Raw genomic sequence first — 24006 nt, 5'->3', positions numbered from 1 at the left:
AGCCTGGGGTCAGCCGTGATCTGACTCTTTTCCTCCCAGGTCGTTTGACTGTACGCTACATAATAGCCTTATAGAAAGGGGAAAGCAGGCTATACAAGGCAGATAGCCTCCTGTCCCCATCGCCCTCCCCTCAACATACGGATTGGCCTTGGCATGGTTTGTTGAGGGCCAGTCACAGAAGTGTCAGTGCGGCCTTTCCAGGCAAGGGCTCAGAGAGGCTAAAAGCCACTGAAGTGCCTGCACCAACCCCTAAACTCCAGAGGGATGTCAGGGGAGAAGCCTATGAGACAGCATGCGAGGTGGAGCGGACCAGATGGGTGACCAGAACTGGCAGGAGAGGAAGGGTTCGTTAACATTTTGAATAAGCAGACAGTTGAGGGCACAGAGGTGAATTGGACACGGTACAAAACGCAATGCAAAGTCACCCAAGGCGGATTGTGTCTGGCATACCTGACATTGGGAAGCCTTCCTCTGGCTTGGCTTGGCACTGCCCTAAGCCATGGTTGGCTTGCTGCCTGGGTGATTTTGGGGTCTTTATCCCACCTCTGGGTAGACTGAGAATTGTGCTGGTGTAGGGCTCTGAGGGGAGAGCACGCAGGTGGGGAGGGATTCAGGGTTAATTGCTGATCCCTTCCCCTCCTGAACAAGAAAAAATCCCCTTAATTGCATTTTGCTTCCAGCGCCACTGTGCTCCCAGACAGAGGCTTCCCATATAAACTGAGGCGCTCGGGCCCTGCCGCGGCAATGCCTCCGCGGTCTTGATGTTACCAGTTCAGCTTCTAATCACATTTAGTTGGTACAAGCTGCAGAGGTGTCGAGTTTTCCTCGCTGCTTTTCAGTTGTCTGATTAATTTCAACACGGACCCTTTTTAAGTGGTTCTGATTTCAGGAAATTGCTGCGGCATGTGACACATGTCACAACAGTGCAGTGATTAAAGCCCCCGCATGTCATTTGCCGACTGATTGAGCTAATCATACCGAGAAAGTGGCAAACGTGCAGAGAGGAGCTGGCGTTCCTCATTGTTCAGGATTTGCAGCCTCTTGAGTTAAGAGTCCAAATGAGTGACAGTCGGACTGGAACGTCTGTCAGTTTGCATCCTTCAAAGCTTGCAACCAACAGAGACACCTGAGTGTGTCACGCTCAAGGAGGAGGGGCTGGATTGATGCTGTTTAAAGCTAAGCTGTAGGGAGAAAATGGAACAACGCAGGGCAGTTTCAGTAATGAGTGTGCCTAGAACTAGCATCTGGATGAACTTTGCTGGAGGTGCCTCGGGTGAATGAAGTGTGAATGCAAGCGCTTTCCCCTTGTTTGTTAGTAATAACATCTTCTGGCTCCGGCAGCGTGTGATACCGCATTGTTCCAGAACGGCAATCATCTCGTAACATCCTGAGCTGCTGTCGTGCCTCTCAGTCACTCCCCTGCAGTAAGTGCGTGTGGGTGTAGAGGAGCAGAGCCTCTTGGCTTTGTCAGTGGCAGCCACGACTTTCAGGATGGGAAGATGGCTGTTCGGCATCTGGGCAACGTATCTGCCTCCGGAGGGGCACGATTCCTTGTTGCGACCGATTAGCGAGGGCACCCTCGCTGATTTATGAACAGCAAGCAATAGGCATGGTGTTTAAGACTCGTGGTTGGGGAGGGGAAGAGAAAAGGCAGTAGGCTGGGTGCGTTTTTGGTTAAAGCCAAGTAATCACCCAGGAGAAGCGAGTTGCCTAGAAGCCGCGATGTCACACTCAGTGCTGCGGCCCTTTCCACGCACTCTTGGCCAGTCCTCCTGGCACCATCATCTCCATTTTGTAGAGGGAAAAGGAGAGGTGGGACTGACCCGGGGGGCCACATGCCTTGTCAGTGGCCAAGCCACAATTAGAAACCACAGGCTGATTTAACTGAGCGCCACACTCCTCCCATCAGGCTGTACTGCTTTTCGGACCCTAAGATCCTTCTCACCCCATGCTGCAGTCTGGGATTCGCTGGGTTTGGGGAGAATTGATTTCTGACCCTAATGATCACAGTCGCAGTCAGAGAGAAAGGAAAGGAGCCGCCACAGCATCTCGTTCTGTTAGTCCTCTTGCACTAATTGCTTTCCTTCCCCTCAGGTACCGAGCCCTGGTCCTTCTATTTCATTAACGGCTTTCTGAATTTCAATGTGGCATTTGTCTTGGCTCTGCTCGCCCTGCCGCTGACCTACCTCATGGAATGCCTCCTCCAGAAGTTCCACGGTGAGTGCTGGGAGCTGAGCAAGATCCCCCCAGGCCTCCCTGGAGACTGAGGAGGGAGCTTGTAGCACCAAGTGCAGCCTTGCTTTGCTGGCAGCAAACTGTTCAGTCACATGGCAGAGTTCCAGGTGCCCCTTCCCCAAAGCTCAGCACTGACCCTGCGATGTGCTGCTTGGATTGGGAGGGAGTTAAAACACCCACGCTTGCAGCACCATGTGTGGAGGGGCAGAATTGCATTTAGTTTGTTGAGGGATGGTCCTTTTTACTTCTCCCTCCCTACAGAAGAATACAGCGTTGGGCAAGGCTGAAGTGCTTAGACCAGTGATTCTCAACCAGGGTGTCACAGTACGCTGTTGTGCCTCGAGAGCCTTTCAGAGGTGCCGCTGCGTGCCGCACACTGTTAGCACTGCTAGGTGTACAAACACAATTCACAAAATAAACCCAGAGACTGCAAATTGGAATCCATAGCGTTAAAACCATTCGGCCTTTCTGAGTTCTTTGCAACAGAATAATTGCTCTGTTATTTTTCTGTAGTCAAAAAAGGAGCCGGCATTTTCTGAGGGGGGCCTCAAGTCTCAGAAGTTTGAGAAACGGTGGTCTAGAGCAAGTGCAATGCGCTGTACAGCACACAGCCTTCAGCCAGACAGGGAAGCGGTGTACAAGTAACCCTGACAGATGTCTGGGCAGGAGGAGAGCACATGCAGTCGTCTCCATCTTCTCTCGGATGGAAGTAGCAGCCTTCAGGGTGAGGAGGAGCCCTTCTTTTGTGCTCTTCTGCTGTCATGTTAAATGCAGCTGCCAGAATATTTTGGATTAGGGCTTTTGTGAGAACAGTCTGTTCTTCATAGGGTCTGCTTGAGATTTGTCGGATCTTTCTTTGTAAGCCATTCTGCCCCACAAAGAGCCACTCATTTCCCTTGCGGTAGTTCATATGTCAAAGAACCGGCAAGATGCTGTTTGTACAGGGCCTTTGCCATTTAGCAGGACTGAGCGCATGTAGGGCAGATTTGGGGAACACTTTTTCACACAGTGGGAAGCATCTCTCTACCTCCCTGCATCAATCTAGCACAGCAGCAATGAAACACTTAACTAAGACTCTGAGGTTTCCATTGAGAGAGCCCAATATTTACCTCCCAATGACAAGACCCAGGGTTAAATTCTCAGACTTCCTGATTTAGAGAACAATACGAATAACCAGAACAATTGATTGCATCTCAGAATGGGGCTTGTCAAGTGTTGTCCCAGCTCCACTGTCATAAACTCTGTTTTTGGCAGATTGTGGATTCGTAGGTGTCAAGGCTAGAAGCGATCCTTGAAATCAGGCAGTCTGACATCTGCCTTTCAAAGCAATCACTGTGGCCTTTAGAAATGACAGCGAGATAGCAGCATGTCCTCTAGGTCCCTGTGGGATTTCTCAATTCAAACCAATCGCATTTGGCAAAATAATCGTCCAAAATAAAACCGGGGGCTGGGGCTAGGGCGGGGGAGAAGAGGTGACCTCAAATCTGCCTGCCACGAACACAACCATCCCCAGAGTTTTTCAGATGGATGGTGCATGCTGCCTATTAGGGGCAGGAAGCAGCAGCCTGATTTCCTGTGGCACTTAGGGTCCTGCATATAGTCTGGATTTTTTTCTGTAACCTAAAACACTCTGATGGAATCAGCCTCACCAGAAGCACATCGGAGAGGGGGTTGCCTGTCTCGACTGTGACTAACATGCTGTTGGGAACCAGTTAAAGCCCAGTAGGAGAGCCTGTAAATGCAGGTTGCCTGCTGCTCACTTGCCGCTCATGTACTTAACAGCAGGGGCTGTGCTGCTGGGTGCTTTGTTCCCATTGTTTGTGAAATGCCTCTCCCGCTTCATTGTGTGACACTGCTTTTGGGGGTGATGGGGCCACACCTTCAGACTAATATTCCAGGGTAATTGCTGTTATTTTTGAACCATTTGCTTCCTGCTTTACTCAGAAGGTGCTTGAGAGATCTCACACACACTGTTATTTTTGTAATGAAGCAATGAAGGTTTTTGGAAATCCCAGTGCCTAAACAACTGCTTGCATTAGAAGTCTAAGGTCCACAGGAGCTGGATGTCTTAAGAGTGGGCACAGCAGGTGTCTGGTGCTTTCAATTCAATTACCTGCTCTGGGGTTTGTGTCCATAGGGGATACTGGCTTTTCTGGGCAGGATTATGCACATGGCAGGTCCCCTCCTTTGGAAATCCACCGAGGAAGCTTTTGCTCTGGACCGATTTCTTTCCATGTTGGCTGGAGTGTGGGCATGTGTGCAAATATTAGATGGAGCAGGGGTGACTTAGGACTGAACAGTGAAATGTTATGCATAAGGAATGGGTGGACAGACCAAGACAGAGGTCATTCCCCACATCTTGATTGACTGATTTATGCTTTTTTCAGTTCAGAATCTGGGTCGCCCATACTGGCTGACGCTGGCTCCTATGTACCTCTGGATCATGATTTTCTTCAGTCAGCCACACAAAGAGGAGCGGTTTCTCTTCCCCATATATCCCCTCATCTGTCTCTGTGGAGCTGTGGCTCTTTCTGCCCTTCAGGTGGGTTTCAGAGGGAAGTGCTGATTTTTTTTTTTTTTTTTACAATCCAGCACCTATGGGAAGTTTAATTGCTAACTCACTTCTGTCTCATTGCTCCCCAAAGCTTGGGAACATCTGCTGCTACAACACAATCTGCAGAGCTCAGCAGTGCCCCACGTGCAGTTCTGAGAGCGTGTGCAGTCAGCCGTTCTCGACCTGTTGGCTGGCAGGGCTTTCGATTTTGGGATGTCTCTCATGGATTCATAATGAGACCCCAGAACCAAAGAGCACAACAGTTCTAAAGTTAAAATGAGTGTGTGTGCGGTGTGTGCTGCTATCACAGAGCAGCTACCTAAATATATTCCTCCAGTTCAAGTGGATGGAGATGGTGTCTGCAAAATCATGTAGACCCCCGCAAAACTATGATTTAGGAGGAAAACTACTAGGATTTCTCTCCCCAAATAGGTTCATAGATTAGATTCATGAATGTCATAAAGGCATGAATGACTGTTAATACTGCAGCACTCTTGAGCTTCAGTGCAGACTTCTGAATAGCCCAGCCACAAAGGTCACGTTTCACAGCTTCATAATGCAATCACGGTAGGTGTTTGTCAGGGATTGCATCTAAGGAGGAAGGGCTTGGAAGATCTGGCCATGAGTTGTTTCATGGTGAGCCAGGGTTATTCTCCACCACATGAAACAGGATTTCTGGGGAAGGGCAATGGCAGTGTTGTAGTATCAATGCAGAGAACATCCAAGAAGTGTCCCCTGGGTTGATAGGTACCACCACTTTGTGTCCAAGGCCTCCTGCTCGGTGGGCTGGAAGGAGCAGATTCCATGCCTTTCCCTGTACGTTGCTAGGAACGACACACTTACTTAAAGAGGGAGAGAGATTGTTTATGAAGTGTTTTAATCTGCATTTATTAAACTCCTTTTTGGATTCTTTAAAAATAGCTGTTTCCCAATGCTGAGAGTAAACTGTTTCAAATCAGCTCAGGCTGCACAACACTGAAGTTGTTCATCTCTTGCCTGCAGAAAAGATGCAGACACTAGTCCTGTCAGAGCGTCTCCCAGCTGTGCCCCTCTGTTCTGCCATTACCCCTCCATCCTGGAACGCGATACTCCATGCTGTCCTGTGGCTCCCTCTCAAATCATCCCTGCAGCAGCCCCAGGTCCTTACCCACCATTGCCAGTGCCCCTCAAGGTGGGCTTGCCTTCCTTTTCTCCTCCAACCTCTGCGGAAGGACCATCCTTGTGCTGAATGTTTGCAGGATCTGGTCCCACATCCTCTTTAGGCTTGTAGCCCTGACTGAGAGTCGCTGCATGCAGCAGCGGAGGCTCCGCAGAGGGCAGTGGTTTGGGACACCTGCCAAACGTGGTTGCAGGAAACCCTAATGTGTATTTCTGTCCTGCATATGTTAACACCATGCATTTGGTTTTGCCCAGTATGTAAGATCCAGCTGGGGGTTTAATCTTCCCCACTCACTATGCAAGCCTGGGAGGAAAGGGGCTCCCAGCCCCTCCCTCAGACCAGTTCCCCCATGGGAAGACAGCTGTTAGGAGATAAAAGCAAAGGAGTTAAGAGGTGCAGAGACCGTGTTAGGCCAGGAAATGCATGATGCCTCCTACAAGGGGAAAAGGAGAGGTGTAGGAGCTGAGTATGCTTCACTGCTGTTTCTGCTGGATGTGCCCCCGGCCATGTTAGAGTATCAGGGCCCTTTATATATTTCTTATAGGGATTTTTTTTTTAAAGACGCTCGAGGCTGGGCTGTGTGTAAAGAGGGCTGCACACGTGTTCGTTCTTCATGTCCCTGCATCCTGTTTCAAAGAACACGACTTCTGTTTGGGGAAGGTGACCAAGAGTCATGCAGTGGTGACCTGGCAGTGCCCCTTCTTTTAACGGTGGAACAAGTCTAGCTAGAGAAAGGGAAGAGAGTTCCCGCACTAGTCTGTGGGGAGTCCTTGTGGCGGGTCCTTCCAGGGATCAGTAGAAGCAGCATCTGTTGGGAATAGCAGGGCCAGAGGCCTGGTCTGAAGGGTGCTGTCATGGCTGAGGAGAAGGAGGGTTGGACAGCTCTTTAAATAACCTAGACCTGCAAGAGGGAAACGCAGTGAAATGGCATGTGTCTCTGTGCATTCCTGCGGGAGCTGAGCTGGGAAAGCTGAGCTAATCGCACTCATCTCTTCTTCACTCCTCAGAAATGTTACCACTTCGTATTCCAGCGTTACCGCCTGGAGCACTACACGGTTTCCTCCAACTGGCTGGCCCTGGGGACGGTCTTCCTGTTTGGGCTGTTGTCACTGTCACGCTCGGTGGCCTTATTCAAAGGTTGGTGCAGTAGGATTGCCCTGATCTTGTACCCAGAGTGGTTCCTGACCTGGGAATGACGGGGCTGGAGTGGGCATAAAAGTGGTGTTCCTTTAACTCAACCAGTCTCGTGAAACCAGTGCATCAGTTTCCTTCTTGTACAGGCACTGGTGTAGGCGATACTGGGAGAACATGGTTTTGTTCCAGCACAACTTGTGTCCCCACTAGGGAATGTGCCAGGATAACTTTATCTGTCACAGAGCAATACCCACTACCTAACGCAGTGAGTCACAGAGTTAGAAGTGACCTCGAGGGACGTGTCTTCCAACCCTGCACATACAACATCCGTTGGGCTTACGCGTGTACTTAGCTTTAGGTCCTACTCAAGAAAACATTGAATCCATCTCCAGTAAAGGGACACTTACCTCAGTACAAGCTTCACAGGCGTGGGTATGTGTTCAGGTGCTTGAACCAGGGCTGTAAGTAACCATAATGACTTTGATAGCCCAGTCACCTGGGTCAAGTTAACACAGACATCAGATTCAGGCCATCTGCAGTAAGGGCAAGAGAAGAGTGATAAAGGTGCCAGCTGACAGCATGATAAAGGAATGGAATTTGGAATCCAAGTACATTTCATTTACTCCAGAGGCCTTCAGGTAAAGCCCTGAAAGTTGCTTGGGGCTTTGCACGTCTGTTTACTCATACCTTTCTTTGTATTTATTTTCTTTACTGCGGGTGCCCACTTAATGTTCCAGTTATGGTCGTCCGGGAGTCGCTGGATATTCAGTAGGACATGTTTTCTGTGAACAACATGAAGTGCTTGTTATTTTAGCAAAGTCCTTGTGGTAACTCCCCCTGCTGCAAGCTTAGCTAAGCCAAAGCTAAATAGAAATCAGTGGGATGGGCAGTGTCAATGGCAGTTAAGTGGCAAGGGCTGGAATGCTTGCGATTTGGGGAGTATTTGGGAAAAATCCAGGTGATGTTGAAGGAGGCCTTGCTTCGATGTCTCACATGGGTTAGAGTTAGTGTTAATGGTGCCTGCTACCAAGTGCTGGTACCGTTTTGCCAGCTGCTCCATGAGCTGAGGGTGGGGACTCCAAATAGTCACAGAGGTCTGTCGGGACGCTAGGCTACAAGCAAGCCATGAAAGTACTGCCCACCTCTTGAGTCTTACTGACAGCCTTCCTCCTCTGTAGGCTACCATGGGCCTCTGGACCTGTATCCAGAGTTTCACCGAATTGCCACTAACCCGACCATTCACACAGTGCCAGAGGGGAGGCCAATTCATGTCTGCGTGGGCAAGGAGTGGTACCGATTTCCCAGCAGCTTTCTCCTGCCAGACAAGTGAGTTGCTCTTCTCCCCTTAGGACCTAATTAACGAGGTGCTGAGGCACGAGTGCATCTTGTAAATAAAATTTCTGAGAGTGACCTCCGGGTATGTTCTCTTCGTTCCGATAGATTCACTGGGCCCTAGACATTTGTCTTGGCGAACAAAGGGCTACATTATATTGTCTAGAAACCCCTGTGAATTTGGGGATCTCCATTTACGTGCATGCCTTCCTGCTTTTCTCTTGAGAGTAGATTGCTGCCAAATTGTGGTTTTTTGTTTTCTCAATCCCACCCGCTAGTGGCTCTTACGGTTTCATTCCAGATTTCCCCCCTTCTCTTTCCTGCAGTTGGCAGCTTCATTTCATCCCATCAGAGTTCAGGGGCCAGTTACCGAAACCATTTGCCAAGGGACCAATGGCCACACGGATCATTCCCACAGACATGAACGACCAAAACAGAGAAGAGCCATCCAGATATGTAAGGACCGTTTGAGCTTTCTTTTCCTTTCCTTATCATCGTCTTTATTTATTAGGGTCACTATAGCACTGAGGGGTCCTAGTTGAGGATCTGGATCTTCTGTGTCAGGTGCTGCACAAAGAGAGAACAAAAAAGACTTCATGTAGCTGCATCCCGAGGCAGGATCAGGTTGTGTGGGTGCCCAAATCCTGGCTGCATTTCATCTCTTATTTGAAGCGATTTATAAAAAAAAATACAAAAAACCCCTGGTAGTTTTAGTTTCTGAATCAATGTCCTGTTGTTTTCTGTGATCCCAGGGAACTGAGCTGAGCTAACTCAAGTCATTTGAAATCCCCCACACAAAATGTTCACTGAGGAGTACGGAGAACTTTCCTTTCTTTTAAAAGTACATAAATAACAATGTCTACAGTGTTTGTCACAGAGCTAACAGGAGCTTTACCTGAAGCCATTTGAGAGACAGACATCATTCATTTCGAAGGGAAGTTGTTGAGATAACATATATCAATGTGGTACATTTGTTTCTTTTCCAGGTTGCCTGGTGTTACCGCACCAAAAATACCACTTTTTCCCCTTGCCAACTTGCCTGCTGTAGAATTATTTAGCAGATTAAATGTCAGATTCAGGAGGCAGTTTTCTGCGAGCCCTCTCCCTCCCCCATCTTTTTTCCTTCTACAAGAACTTGTTGGATTTACAGCGTAGACCACTGAATTCGTGCAGAAACATGTTCTAGTCAGATCTCGCATAGGATTCTGTATTGCTGCTTGGGCGATAGTGTGCACACTTTACGTGTAGTGCTAGCTGGAGAGCTTTTAGTCGTTGTGTTTGTAAGGATCTGGCTTTAGCAAACAGACACATGATACTACTCCCTTGAGGGGGATCTGGGAGAGAAGCCCTGCTCCCGGCACTGGACCAGAATAGCTGAGCAGGCCCCGGAGCAGAGGCTAGAACCCAGGCTGCGCTTTGGAAGCTGCTGTGCTGAACTCAATCCCATGCCTAACACGTTAGCACGTGTTAGGCATGCTCCAAGCATACCAACCAAACCAGGCCTTTCAGCGAGCTGCCTAGCGCGTGAATCCTCAGTGCCCTGGGACGCAAGGCCAGCACCGAGATGTTCACCTTAGCCAAGCTGGCGGCAGCTCTCACCTGCAGCATGGGAACTTGAGGCACCCAGGTCAGTTTTCTGGTGACAATTTCGCCCTCCCCTCCAGGCGGTCCAACCCCAGTGGGGCTAGGGTTCTTGTAGCCGATTCATTTAGATTGAAATTCAGCGTAATCCTTTTTTTGGACCTGGCCGTAAGTGACTTGCTCTGTGGCATCAGTAGAATTGAACCCGAGTGCTGGGGTGTGGTTGTAAAACATTGGCCCTTCCTCTCTTTGTCATCTGAGCAGGTGACTAAGACGAACAGCCGCACACTAGCCAGTGCCTTTCTTCCTCTTCTGCCGGCCCCTTGAAGGGTCTCTGCAGTATGTAGGAGGCACTCTGACACCACACAACAGATCCTTAGTTGTTGTAAAGCTGCATGGCTCGCAGAAACCAATGGACAGAGGCCCACTTGCACCCTCCCGAGGCCCCTGCCTTGGCAAGACACCCTTGGCAGTGTATTTATCATTGGGTGTTGGGGACTCGGGCTCTCCGCTAGCACAGGAAGAAACCGAGTGGGGACCAAGGCAGGGGCTTTTCTGCAGGACCAGGGTGCAGCTATTTTGAGCCCCATTACGCAGCTCTGGGACATGGGAAGGAGGTGGATTCCCACCTGAGAGGAGCTGTCTTCCGCAGTGCATGTCATTTAGGAAAGCTTTAACGGTGGCATATTTTTAGCACAGACAGCTGGCTGGGGCACAGCTTGTGACTAATGAAACCAGGCGCAGTTTTGTTTCACGATTGTCTCTTAATGTCACCCTACAATTTTGTTATTTCTTCTGCAAGCCAGAGGGACCAGGACAGATTTAGTCCCTGCAGTCAGTTTGAAAAATACAGGAATTAGCAACTTGATGTAAGTGGGGTTTTCTTAAGTAACCCTTGATTTGGAGCTGCTAATAATATTAGGAGAACAGTGCCTTCTGCAGAGCAAAATGAGCTGCAAGGCACTGGAACCTACCCTGTTCCAGAGGCTGCCAGCAAGTGCTGGAAGGAGCAGCCAGGACCATGCAGAGGAAGTCAAGCTAAACGGTGTGAGCCTGTTGCTAATTTAAAGGTGAGAGGTCACATGAGGCAATGGGACTGTCTGAGCCGCAGGCAGTTCTGCTGAAGCTGGCTGTAAACTGCTTGGGAAGCACTGAATAAATCTCAGGGATCCTGTTGTTATGGGACACTGGGGGAAAAAAATCAGGATTTAGTCATCCTTGCACTAAGGGTTTAATTCTGCATCTGTTACTCACGCTAAGGAACACTTAACTCAGACCCGTTGTTCCACTGGATCCAGTGTCGCTCTCGCAGACAGGGTGATGTTGGAGATGAAAGGTACTGTCCCTTACAAGGTTCAACAGGTAACCAAACGCTGGGTCTAACAGCGTGAAGCTTTGCTTGAAGTCCCTGACTTTGGAGAAGATTGATTTTGGTTTGCATTGTTGTTCCTCCTCCTTTCCCAGGCTCCTCCATGGCCATGTCCCAAAGGAGATCAGTGACCCGCAGGCTCTGAGCGCTCAAGAAAATATCTCAGAAACAAGGGGTGTTTGGACAGGGTCTCTGCGAAACATGCTTTGACTGGGCTCTGACGGAGCAAGTGGGCAAGGTGCCATGCTGCGCAGCATGGGCAGCCTGGCTGGCCCCCATTTCTGTCCAGTTGCCAGCACAGAGCAGAGCCATTACAGCCCTGAGCAGTGGGCTGTACCCAGCGTTCTGCCCACTGAGCGCACACCGCTCCACAGGATGTGGTCGGGCGCCTTCTCCAGTACCACGTCACACAGCAGCTGCACCAGGGCGAGAAGGGCTGCAGGAGGGGCTTGTGCATTTGGGACTGCACCCTGCTCTGGGCACTTTGGTGAAACCTTTCCATGCACCCAGGGCTGCTTCAGGGCCCACACACAACTTACAGCCTCCAGAAACCCTGAAACAGGATGCCAAGCCCTATGTTGGCCCCACCCCAGGGTGAGTGTCACCCTTCACTTCATCTTCACTTTAGGAATGGGAGAATGTATCGTACAGCAGAGAAATCTTCGTACTGGACGCTTCAGTCCTATCGAGGAGGCACTGAGGACAGAAGGGGCCGCTGGATCTTGGGAGCTGCTGCTTGTTCAGCACAGGAGCTTGTAGAGGCTCTGAGAAAGCGCATGACTTACAGACCAAATATCCTGAAAATGCATAACTCTCCCGTGGCTTTTCTTTCTGCCACGTTCTGCTCAGCTGAGCTCATGGCCATAACCTTTCACCTGCTGCTCCAGTGCAACACTGAGGAGCCATCTAGGCTCCCCTTCACCAAAGTGTTTTTAGCAGTTTCTAGCAGAGCCTGACGCAGATGCAGGAGAGTGACTCTGAACGTGCTGAGGGATGTTTGCAACACACAGTAGTGACACAGCGCTCTGTACTGCAGGGAGCCTGGAGGGAAGCAGCTTGTGGAGTAATGCTGAGAGAGGGGTCCCTGTTTGCTGGGGTTTCTGCTGCCTGCAATGAAGCGTACGCAGGGAGAAGCGACTCTGGCACACGCTGTGCACAGGATCGCAGCTTTGACTGGGTGAACGAAGGAGCTTGCAGCACTTCCACTTCACCGTGGAGCCCCCGTGATGCAACAGTCTTCTGGCTCCTTTCTCTTTAGTCTGATATAACTTAGCCCTTTGGTGTTTTCCTGAGCTTGACAGACTCTTGCCTGCTTATTTGGGCTTGTTTGGGAGCAACCTTGCTGCCTGTTTCATTTTACTTTTAATTGCAGAAGTTGTCACTAGAGGGGTATTACCCCTTTCTGGTGCAGCTGGACCTCCGTCCGTGTGCTGCTGGGTGCAGTGATCCTGAGGGGACACAGAACCACCCAGCCTTTGTGCTGCCGCTTGCTTAGCTTTGTAAGTCCCACCAAGGTGGCTGAGATGGGGCATCTGGTGGGGCTAGCCTAAGTATTGGTGAGGGATGGTTTAGAAGTGGCATTACTGCGGGGCTAGACCAGGTGACTCTCAAGGTCCCTTCCCACCGACGATCCTTTAGTCGTCCTCGCCTTGCTTCCTTGGTTCTTTGCTGCAGGGTCTTCCTCAAAACTTCCCTCACATCACCTCCTCCCTGGATGGGGTTTTTGAGCTTCCTTCTCCATCCCACTGCCAGCTTTGGCGGCTCAGATTGTGCTACAGCCACCTCCTCCAGTCACCATGCCCAGGATCCCGTGGGCATCTCTGGCTAAGGAGCCTGATCACAAATCCCATAGCTCATGCTAAGGGAAGCAGCTGCAGGCTGGAGATGAGGTTACGGGGTGGAATCTGGGCAGGAACGGTAGAGGATGAACAGGAGCCTACTGCCCTCCATCGAGGTACGTTTCCTGCCCTTGCCAGCATCACAGCTGTAACTGTGGTGCCCCAGCTCCATCCCTCCCTAGCTGATCATTCAGAATGGCGATTCACTTTGGGCAAAGGCCTGTGACACATCGTACAAGGAGACAAATGCTGGAAGGCATTTCACCCAGCCCAAATCCACCTCGCTGCCGTGGAGTCTCCATGGCACTTTCTCCCCCCAAAAGCATTGTCTCTGTTTTGATGGCAGGTGCCTTTAGCGGTGGTGTAGGGTCAGGGAAGAGAGAGACAGGCTGCTTCATTCTGTGTGTCTAGCTGGGCGAGTCCAAGCGCAGGCTCTGATGGCAGCAAGGTCTTCAGGAGGAGTCAGCTGCAGCTTTCAGCTGCTCCTCATTTTCATTGCTGTTTGCTGATCTAATCATGCCTGGATTAGCTGGAGCCAGGGAGCTGCACTCAGATATTTCCCCGTCAGGTGTTTGAATGGGTGACGGCTGCAAAGTGCAATGGAGTCTGCGCTGTGGTAGGCTGGAACTTCTTGGGGCCTTTTCCCTGAATGTCTTTGCGTGTCTTTCCCCTCTCTGGTCACACCCCAGCCTGGGAGCAGGGCCCGGGTATCTGGGCACTGTAGCACGGTGGTGTGTTGCTCAGAGCAGCGTTCTGCCTATATTGAGAATGGCCTCTGAATGTTTTTAATCTAAGTACGTGTTATTAGTGCCCTCCTATCTTTGCAGGGGACGTGCAGCCACTCTTGCGGGTTGTTACCCTCTCCGTAGCACCAAGGATCTTGAAGCACTGTGTAAAGCTGAATTAAAATCTAACAGCACTTTAGGGAGAGGGGGCAGTTGCTATACCCTTTGACGGATGAGCAAACTGGAGCACGCAGAGGCATGACATCCTAATGGCACACAGAGCCTGGCACAGAATCCAGCAGTTCCTTTTTTCAAAAAGTGCCCAAGGTCCCGTTCTCACGGGTGCCTTCGACAGTTGAGAACCTGTGTCCCCCTCAGTGATATGCCATCCGCTGCCGGCCCAGCTCGGTCAGTCTGGAGTGCAGTGAGCTGTGAGCCCCATGCCAGAAAAAGCCCCTCTAACATAGACACAGTCACAGCAGCAGAACGGTGCTGTTGCTAATGCAGGTCGCTGGGCTTTGGCAGGAGAGAAGTGACCCTGCTCGCAGGAGTGTGTGAATGAGGTTCTGGAGTACATCTGGGCTTTCAAAAATGTGACTGACGCTCCTAAACCACTTGGTCCCTTTTGAAAGTGCCAGCACACCTAGAGCCAGATCCCACCAGTCCTGACTTCTGGTCACTTGCCTCCACCACCAGATTGTTGTCCCGTTAGACTGTGCTTTCTGCAGGGCGTATCCCATCCCTCGCCTACTCTGTTATGCTTGTTCCTCAAAGGAAGCTCGTCACAATAGGCCTCTCGGTAGCTGGCCGCTTCTGTTTGCCTTTTCTGCCCGTGGCAGCTAGCATAGTCCTGTAGGAGTGTCCAGCAAGGGGGGCGGTGGCAGCAGCATGCCAGCTAATAGCACAACCCACCGGTCGCCTAGCAGGAAGGGGGATATTGCATAACCAGAGTCTCCTGAGGACACTGGCCAGGAGGTCACACATGTAACTCCCTTGGGTTGTGCTGCTTCCTCGAATACGTTTTCATAACTCAGCCGAGCGTTGCCAAACCTGTGTCAGGGCGCAGCAACCGCCTGCATCACTGACAGCTGATAAAGGCCTGCCTGCAGAGATGCCGTGAGCCTGGAAGTGTGGTGGGATCTCTGCAGAAGCGATAAGGGGATGAGAGTCAGCAGTGCCGCAGGGCAGTGGTATTCAGGCATGACCCCCTGTCATTTCAGGCTCCCAGGTATCTTGCCAGGGGCTATACTTACTGCTCCCGTAAATCCAGTTCAGCACTGGCAGTCTGCCAGTGGATTAGCGCAGGTGTCATGTGATTCGAGGCTGGCGATGGGTTAGGGAGAACACGTCATCAATTGGGAGGCAAAGCCTGGGTGTATAAAAACTAGATGTGCCTCTGTGGGAGAGCAGACTAGGAGTGGTACCCTGATGCACCGTGCCAGCAAGGAGCATTAAAACTACATGAGCATAGCTTAACATCCCTGAGATGTGGTAAGGGGTTGCCTCCTTTGTATCTGTCGTCCAGGTTCTGAGCCTTTCGGGTTCTCCGGAGCCAGGTTCCCACACTGAGACTCTCACATCCTCCCGACTCCAGGAGCTGGAGCTTTAAGAAATATCCAAAATATTCGTAGACTTACTGTATAATTGCAAGAATCAGACTCTGTGGCCCTGAGACTTGGAGGCAGCGAAGGAAGCTGACTAGGAACAAACAGGATCTGGTGTCAGGAAATGCAAACCTGTTAAAGCCAGGCAATCCAAGAGCCGCCAAAGTCAGGAGATTCCTGACAGCCAAGTGCTAATGAGCCCACGTACCACATCTTCAAGTCAATAATGCTGCACTGGCTTTTGCTGTTGCTGAGCGGTGTTGGCCGGACAGCACAGGTGAGCAAATGTAAAGGGGCTGCTTTAACTTTGGAAACGTCTTTGTCTTCAAATTGAAGAGAGAGAATGGCTGGAGGGGATGGATGGGAGGGTTAGATCACTCTACAGTAAGGAATTTGGACTTGACGTCAGCCCACCAAGCATTTCCTGTCCTTGGAGGACAGATTTGAGGCCCCTGCCCTGCTTGCAGGCTGCTACAACAGACAAGAGAGAGTGGCTATGTGGTGGGGTTTCACCTCCTGTGAAACACGGCTCTGCCCCACCTGTTGGTCGTGGCAGCCGGATACCAGAGCATGCAGCGATGGAGAGCAGCAGCCTCAGTGCAAGATGCGTTGTTAGTGTGTGGCGCTGGGGTGGGTCGTGGGCTCCCCTGCAGCCTGTTCCAGAGCCTGCTGAGTGCAACGGGAAGCTTTCCTTTGCTGTCGCTAGGTATCACGTCAAGCCCAGACTGTTGGTCTCTCAAGAAAGGGTCTTTGTTGTCGTTTACATTTGTGCAGCACCTAGCACAGTGTTGCTGATCAGGCCTTTGGGCATGGGCAGACTGGTTACTCAACATTATGGGGAAGCAGGCAGTATTTAGTAAACAGGTCTGCCAGGATGGACATAGCGAGGCAAAATCTAAGATGATGTCACGCTAGCAGCGAACCCCTGATCCTGCCACAGGAATTCCTCACCACATGCAGCAAATTTGCTCTGGTTTCATAGGCTTGTGCTGTGTGTCCTCTCCTTATACCAGTATAAGGCTGCTTACCTCTGCGCCCTGGTCCTGTGGACTCTACTGCAGCGCGAACAGTTAAGGGCAGTGAGAAGCAAGTGCCGAGTCGGGGCCCTTCCCGGATTTCATTACTAGAATTCCTCTGGCTTCCAGGAAGGTTCCTCTGCCCATGTGTTCATCTGAGCTGTTTCTGATTGTGGGGCATGCTCCCTTGAGCTCCATTGCTCGCCTTAAGCTGTGTTACCATAATAAGAGCACTGGAGGGGAGGTGTTCAGCTTCGTTAGCTGTCATCCGTGATACCAGTCGTGGAGGTGCTCTGCAGGAGCTGCTGCGGAAGCAGTAGCAGTAAGAGTGTCTTACAGAGCCTTCCACCTGCAAGTATTCAAAACACTTGACCAGGTTTTTTTCAGGAGCATTTCATCTGCTGCTCAGCGCAGCCACTTCTGGGGCAACAGGGAGCAAGTGGGTCTGCGTCTCACACCGGTCCTGGCCAGGAAGAGAAGGATGCCTCATAGCACATAAAAAACAAGGTGTCCTTTCTCTCTGCAGATTGACATCTCCAAGTGCCATTACCTGGTGGACTTGGATGCAGCCACTGAGACACTAAGGGAACCAAGATACTCCTCTAACAAGGAAGAATGGGTCACCATTGCCTACAAGCCCTTCTTAGATGCGTCCAGGTAAGCTTTGTACATGCTTGGGAAAGAAGACCAGCCTGGGGGTGGGGAGTGGAGGCTCATTCTGTTTGAACTTCTACCTTTGAAAGGACGTTGGCCATGTCCTGAGAGGGGAGATACAAGAGCTGTTGCGAACTTAAGATGCTCCTTTTCTGATAGGCCCCTTTCTGGGCACAGGTTGGTACACATCACGCTAGTAGACTTTAACGCTCTGAACCAGCATTGTTCTATGCAGTGAAACTCCCCAGAGGGGTAAAACTGAACCTGAAAGGGCGAGGTCCCTGTACACCTTTGGATGAAGTCGTATTTTGTTCTTTGACCCAGAAGGGGTAAAGTTGTTTGGAAGAAGAGAAATTAATGCTTCTCAAGTACCATGCTGTTTTGCCCACTCTAAAGCCCTGTGAAGTTGGTGAGAGGTGCTGGACCAGACCCAAATAAATATCGCAGGATATTATTAGTTGAGAGCACTTTCTGGGGTGGCCCTGCCACATCAGGCTGTGCAGTGGAAGTAAAGGTAAGAGAGTGATGCTTGTCACAGGCATCTCTGGAGCACTGGGCTTTTTGTGACTGCTGTTTGTTGCAGCATCAGAGGCCTCAGCTAAGCTCAGGACCTGCTGGATTTGGTGTTGTACGTGAGCATCACACTGCCTGCCCTATGGTGCCTTGCAGGGGGGTTTTTGCCAGTATTTGTTCCATCTTCCCGCTCATCTCCAAACAGAGATGCTTATTTTGGTGCAGTCACAGAATAAGGAGATGTCAATCAGAGCACTTCCTCCTGTCCTCAGCTGGGGGCTGGCAGCTGTTGGGAGCACTCTGCAAAGGCTTGAACTCCACCACACACTATAAAGCCTGTCAAGTAAGAACCCAAAGGACTCAAAGCTTGCTCTGACCCATGACTGGCGCTGCTCACTCGGACAAAGCCAGCAGTCAAATCCTCCTTTCTCGGACAGGGCAGACAAACCCTTCTCAAGGCAAGTGAAATGTGCCTCTTCCCTGCCTGGCACTCATTTGCCGGTGACAGCCGCAGCCCTGGAGTCCATCAGCTGGAGACAGGAGCATGCCAGCTCTGCTCAGCCAGCTGCTCTCGCTGGGAGCCAGGGCAGGTCAAGCTGTTGCTATTTTCCTGCTCTTGGCAAAAAGCGGCTCCCTTCTCTCCGGCCAGCCACCGCCCGAACCCGCCAGCCCTCTGGTTTCACCTGCCCCCAGCCGAGCCCTCTGTGCATCAGACTCATGAGAGGCTCTGTGACGGGCACGGTGCTTACGTGCTTACAGCTCCTCTCTTCTCGCCAATGCCCAGGGCAAGGGCAGGGGGCTGCTTCCACTGGGAGTGGCAGTCACAGCCGTGGCAGCAGCTCTTGATCGTGCAGCTGCTTGTGATGTTCCCAGGGGAATGGCAGCCCCAGGGAGGCCTTGGGAACCACGGGGCATCACTCTCAGGCACATGATGAGGGAGAACAGGGCAGAGTGTTCTTGAGTTGCAAAACAGAAGAGCAGGATGGGAACGGGGGCATTTTTTCTAGCATCCCTTACCCTTTAACAAAGGACCGTGTGGCCTCTATAGAGCTCATTGCGTTGCGGAGGAGACAGAGCATGCAGGCAGCCAGCCTCTCGGCCCTGCTTGCTTCCCTGGGCAGCCTCCTTCCTCCTCCTCGGGCTCGTGCGTATTGACATTCTCTGTGCTGCTCCCTATCAGCACCTCCCAGCGTGAGCAGGAAGGAGCTGCGGTGCCTTCATGGTGGAGCAGGCCAGGTTGCCATAGCAGCAGGTCTGATTTGCATGCTTGCTGTGCACCTTGATCACTGGCAGGGTTCGAGTTGTGCCACGCCGCGCTGCCAGGCCGCCGAAGCAGTGGGTGCAGGGCTGCCGTGGGCTCCAGCCAGAGTGTAGGGTGCAGATGAGGTGGGGCATGGGCCTCTACTCATACAGGACGGCTCTCCTTCGGGGGCATGGGAGGGCAGCAGCAGGCAAGCCCACCTCTGTCGCCGGCCCCCCAGAATGAATCATACGCTCATCGGTAATGGTGAAGGTCTGAAGCCTCCACAGGCACCTTTGAGTGACAGAGCCCCTGGTACAGCAAGGTTAGCACTCAGTCCAAGGGGAGACGCCTGCAGCTGAGGACAGAGCTTGGGTCAGGTGTGAGCTGCATGTCTGCTGCAAACCCTGGCTCACAGGGGGTGATGAATGTGGGCTGTGAGCCCTTATCTGCTCTATTCTCTTCTCCCTCTGCAAAGCACACCAGTTATTTGTGTCTGAAGCCCCTTCATGCCTCCATAGAGGCAAGAATCCTTTGGGCTGCCCAGCCCATAGCAGCCCTGCCCCTTAGGAGATGCTCTCCCAGGTGCTCACTTTGGTCTGCTGCTGCCTCAGCTTCCCCATGTGTCAGGGTTGTAGCAGAAGAAGGGACCAGGCCAGAGGGAGCTAGCTTGGGAGGCCTGGGTTCAAGTCCTTGCTCAGCCCCAGACGTCCTGCCTGTCTTGGGGTGTGTCACTTAGATGCTCCATGCCTCAGTTCCCTGCCTAGTAATCCTTCCCTCCCTCATGGGGAAGATAAATGCCTTTTCTCCCTTTAAGCTGTTGTTCGTATTGCAGAGCGTGGCCCCCTGTGCCAGGTGCTGTGCACACACACACACAAATACAATAACAGGCCTTGCCCTGACCATTATGGCAGTCCCAGCAATCCACACCATCTGGGGGCCTGAGCAGGCAGGGTGGGGGGCAGCGCAAGACCTAGCTGGACAGGTTGCCTCATCTCCAAGATAAGACAGTTTGGGGTTTTTTGGAATGTGATATAATTGCTCTTTGTATAAGATAAGCTGCCTCTGACAGTTCCCCAGGGAAGAGCAGAGCAGGAGTGTTGAAATCAATCACCAGCTGACTGTTGAGCTAATTGCTAACAGAAGGCTGCAGATCTCTCCGACAGGAGTGGAATTTGCCTGAGAGGGTGCGTCCCTGCTGCACTGCCAGCCCAGTTGTCGCCGCCTTACGCGGCTGTGCTACTGCTTTCTGCATCCACCTCATGCAAAGGAAGGTGCTGATGGGGTGTGTCTGTGTCCCCAGGGCTCTGTTGACCCACCAGGCCTTTCCTTCACCTGTCCCCTCTGTCTGGCGCTGGACACAGAATGCCTGTCTTCCTGAGCACCCCAATGTTTGCAGAGCAAATTGGAGCTTTAAAGGAAGTCTCTTCTCCCCCCCTTTCTCCCTTCTGGCTGGAAGCATATTTACAGGCGTCTCGGAGCATCTCCCCAAAGCCAGTTCCAGATATGTGGGACAGGTTGTCTAGCCAGACATGTGGATTAGTGCTGAGTGGGTCAGTGCAACAGGTCACACCGGCTTGTTGCCTTGGGACCCAGCATCTTCCTCAGTGGCAGAAGCAGTGGAAATCCGTGCTGTGAAGACAAAGACATGGCGTTCCCCCCGGCAGACAAGAAGATGATTATGGGCCTGGGAACCCGGCTACGTAGGAGGATCCATGACGGGCAGGAGAGGGGACCTCCAGCAGGTTAGTTGAATGGCTCCTGCAAGAAGCTTGATGTCACCCTTTTGCCACTCTGCCCTGGAGAGCTGGTGAAGGTCGCAGGGTCTCCAGCAATGTTAGCTTGGAAAACTGGTTGGTCTGGTCAGTCTCTCTGGAAGGGGCTGGCTAACTGCTTGGACGCCCTTGGGTGTCAGAATATTAGCTGATAAAAACAAATAGTCTCCAGCAGGCTGGTTGGCTCATGGACAGTCCAGAGAGGAGATGTCTCCGCTGCAGAACCTTGCAAGGCCATGTGCAGTGCAGGCAGGCACGTGGAAAGGCCCCTCCGCAGAGACCTGCGTAGAGATGTGTGCATGGGGTCTGGGAAGGCGCAGCCTTTCAAAACCCAGCTGGCTTCCATCAGCCCCACTCCCTGCCCTTGGCCTGGCAGGATGACGTGCGGATCGAAGCTGGCACCTGCTTCCACACAGACGATTCCAGAGTGCCCCCTGCAAACCATGAAGTAAGTGTCAAAGGCCCCATTAAAATGCAGCTAAAAAACCCCCAACCCTGGAGCACCAGCACCTCTGGAGGAGCTGTGAGGCAGGCAGGAGTTGGCTTCGGATACAGGTTTGCAGGAGAGGGCTGCGGAGCAAGGTGCATTCATTCCTCCCCCACTCCCCCTCCAAACTCCAGCTCTTAACGCTTCAAAAATAAATGACCCCAGCAGCTCAATTCGCTCCTGCTGAACTGGAGGCTTCTGGGACCGGCTGCGAGTCTCATGCTGACGTCAGCGAGCGCAAATGGAAATCTCAGCTGGCTCTGATAAACGGCGCTGCTAATTGAATTAGAGAGAGCTCCCAGCCACCAGCTAATTACGCTTCTCAGGCAGCTGCGTTGTCCAGGTCCATTTAATTCTATATTGGTTGAGCGCTCCAGTTCTGGCATGGAGGAAGGGAAATATATTACAGCTCCCTGCTGAGGAACGTGTGTTTTCCAGCTCTTTAGGCTGAGGCGTCTGCTAGCCCCAGGCACTTGCACTCTTGCCCTTGTGGTTTCCATCGTAAAATATTCTTAATGCAAGATTAACGATCCACCCCCCCACCTGCTAAAATATCCTAACCCTTGGTTTGATAAGAGACTCGGGCTCCTGCCATCGTGCCGTGCTCTGCTTTCTGTTGGCTAGAATGATTTTTTTTTTTTAAATAGCCAAATCTCTGATTAAGTCAGGCCTGTGAGCAGGGCGGAATTTATTCACTCAGACGGAGTCCGAATGGTGGCGGCTCATCCTGGCTCCTGCTCCCTCTGTTGTCTCCTCTCTCCCCTAGTGTGTCCTTCAGTATCTCTGGTGGTGCTTGGACACTTGGCAGGGTGAAGAATTGAGGCTGCAAGATGCAGGGAGAAGTACCTTTTTATTTCCTGAAGTGCATCTAGCTCTCCCTCCCAGAAGGAGGGGCTTTGCGCATGCACAGAGCCCCATTCCCTTTGCTCCTACTCTCATGCACGTTGAAATCAGTGGAAGAATTGCGTAGCCTCCAAGCAAGCATTGGATTAGACCCTTTCACCTCCACTTCATAGCTCTCAAGCTGGCTGGATGAAGCCCATGAAGCAGTGCTCTCTGCCGGTCAAGATTACACACACTCCAAGAGTACAAATACAGAAGGAACTATGTTTTTCCACCTCTTTGTATGTCACATAGTGCCTTGGGTTGCAAAGTCTGCCCTGGATTAGGCTGCAAGTGAGACAGATTCATCTCCCACCACTGCTGGAAGCTGCACCAAGGGTTGCACACAACCCTCCAAGACTCACCCTTGCATGGGGAGCAGCCTAGCACAGAGCCTCAGTGCCCAATAGGACCAAAATGAGATGCATCTCTTCTGCTAGAAACTGCTGCTTAATAAGTATGGAAGCTCAGTTCCTGAATGCCAGATGCACTGGTGCCAGCACCTGCCTTGTGAAAGCAAGTGGACTAAAGAGGCAAGTGTACCTGGGGGGATCACCTCTTAAGAGCTGAGCTGTGATGTCTTTGGTGTCAGAGCTGTTTTTATTTTTAGGATGCCTGTCTTTGGTTTACTTAGGTCCTCAGGCTAGATAATTGGAGTTGGTGTGAATTCTTTCCTTTCCTGCTGTCTTAATCCTGTTGATAAGATCTACAATAGCCCTGCAGAGGCAGCAGTCTCATTAGCAAAGGAGTGTTAGGCACCCCATAGTCCCGACTGAAAAACCCCAGTGCCTGGGTGCCAAACTCCTGTAGAGGAGACTTACTTTCAGAGTCAGGGGTGGCCATCTTCGGGGCTTTTCTTCCTCACCGTGAGTGCTAGCAGTGTGTTTCAGTGGTTGCTGGATTGTGCACCTGAGACCACAGGGGCACATCATGTGGGCTGCATCACATGTGCTGGCCATATGCTTAACACGTCTAGAGCATAAGACACAGCACAAGGAGTGCTGTGGGTGAACAGGTGGAAGGGATGGGAGCTGGGGACATGCTAATGGCATTTCTGCACGTCTCTGGGACACGCCAGCACTAATTGCAGCCTCGGGTGGGGATTTCGGCTATTAAGTGCCGCCGCTTCAAAAAATCAGCTCCTCTGTTACCAGCTTGCCAGGGGCTCGTGCAGCACTGGCAAGACAGCTCCAAGTCGGAGAGGAGGGAGAGGGCTCCGTTGTCAACGTGATGTGTCTCTGGATGGGGTAATTTGAGGCAGTTTCGCCGTGCAGTCTGCACGCTCCGACTCTGCCACACACCACTGGGTGCCACCTTCGGCAAATTAAACAAATGACCTCCCTCAAACACAAGCTGTTCTCCTTCCCTGCCCAGGCCTGGTGCTCAGTCCCTGCGCACATTCTGCCGCCCTCCTCCCATAGCACGCTGGCTTCCTTGCTCATTATTCGCGGTCCTGTTTTTTCACAAGCTCCAGAGCAGCTCCGCGCTGCTCTCCAACGTGAAATGAAGTGAGAATAAGCTCAGCCTGTGCACACAGCAAGCTCTGTGATGCTAGGACTGGGGCAACAGGGAGAACTGCAGGGCCCGTGGGGCTCAGCGATGAGGCAGTGTCTGTTAGCTCCAAGGTGCAGAGATGGAAGGGCACAAGCTGCTCTTCCAGGGGCTGCCATTGCTTCCTGCTGCCTGCTTTCACTGAGCGGACCCAGGTCTGAGCACTTCAGCATTCACAGGGCAGTGTGATTTGCAACTGCTCTTTTACTTCGGGGAACATCCCGGGTGCCGTGCGATTGGTAAAGGCTCTGAATGTTGTTCCAGGATGTGCACAAAGTTTTGTTCTCTGGAGGGAATTCCTCAGCATGTCACAGCCCAAAATGCAGGCCCTGGGCTTGCAAGTGCTGCTCGGTGTTG

At 51.7% G+C, this 24006-nt stretch overlaps 1 protein-coding gene across 2 annotated transcripts in view; it reads left to right on the top strand.

The window, feature by feature from the left end:
* The window catches only part of ALG9 (ALG9, alpha-1,2-mannosyltransferase), a 38101-nt gene that overhangs the window by 8930 nt on the left and 5165 nt on the right, over positions 1-24006 (top strand). For both annotated transcript variants that reach the window (XM_019547101.1, XM_019547102.1), the window contains exons 9-14: positions 2095-2217; positions 4623-4777; positions 6956-7085; positions 8261-8408; positions 8741-8870; positions 17074-17204. In XM_019547101.1, the coding sequence (XP_019402646.1) occupies positions 2095-2217; positions 4623-4777; positions 6956-7085; positions 8261-8408; positions 8741-8870; positions 17074-17204 (817 nt within the window). The remainder of the gene's footprint in view (positions 1-2094; positions 2218-4622; positions 4778-6955; positions 7086-8260; positions 8409-8740; positions 8871-17073; positions 17205-24006) is intronic.

This window comes from Crocodylus porosus, unplaced genomic scaffold (genome assembly GCF_001723895.1).
Source record: "Crocodylus porosus isolate Cpor-Errol unplaced genomic scaffold, CroPor_comp1, whole genome shotgun sequence".
Taxonomy (NCBI): domain Eukaryota; kingdom Metazoa; phylum Chordata; order Crocodylia; family Crocodylidae; genus Crocodylus; species Crocodylus porosus.
Note: the sequence above shows the minus strand (reverse complement) of the source record. Positions and strands in the feature narration are given on the sequence as shown.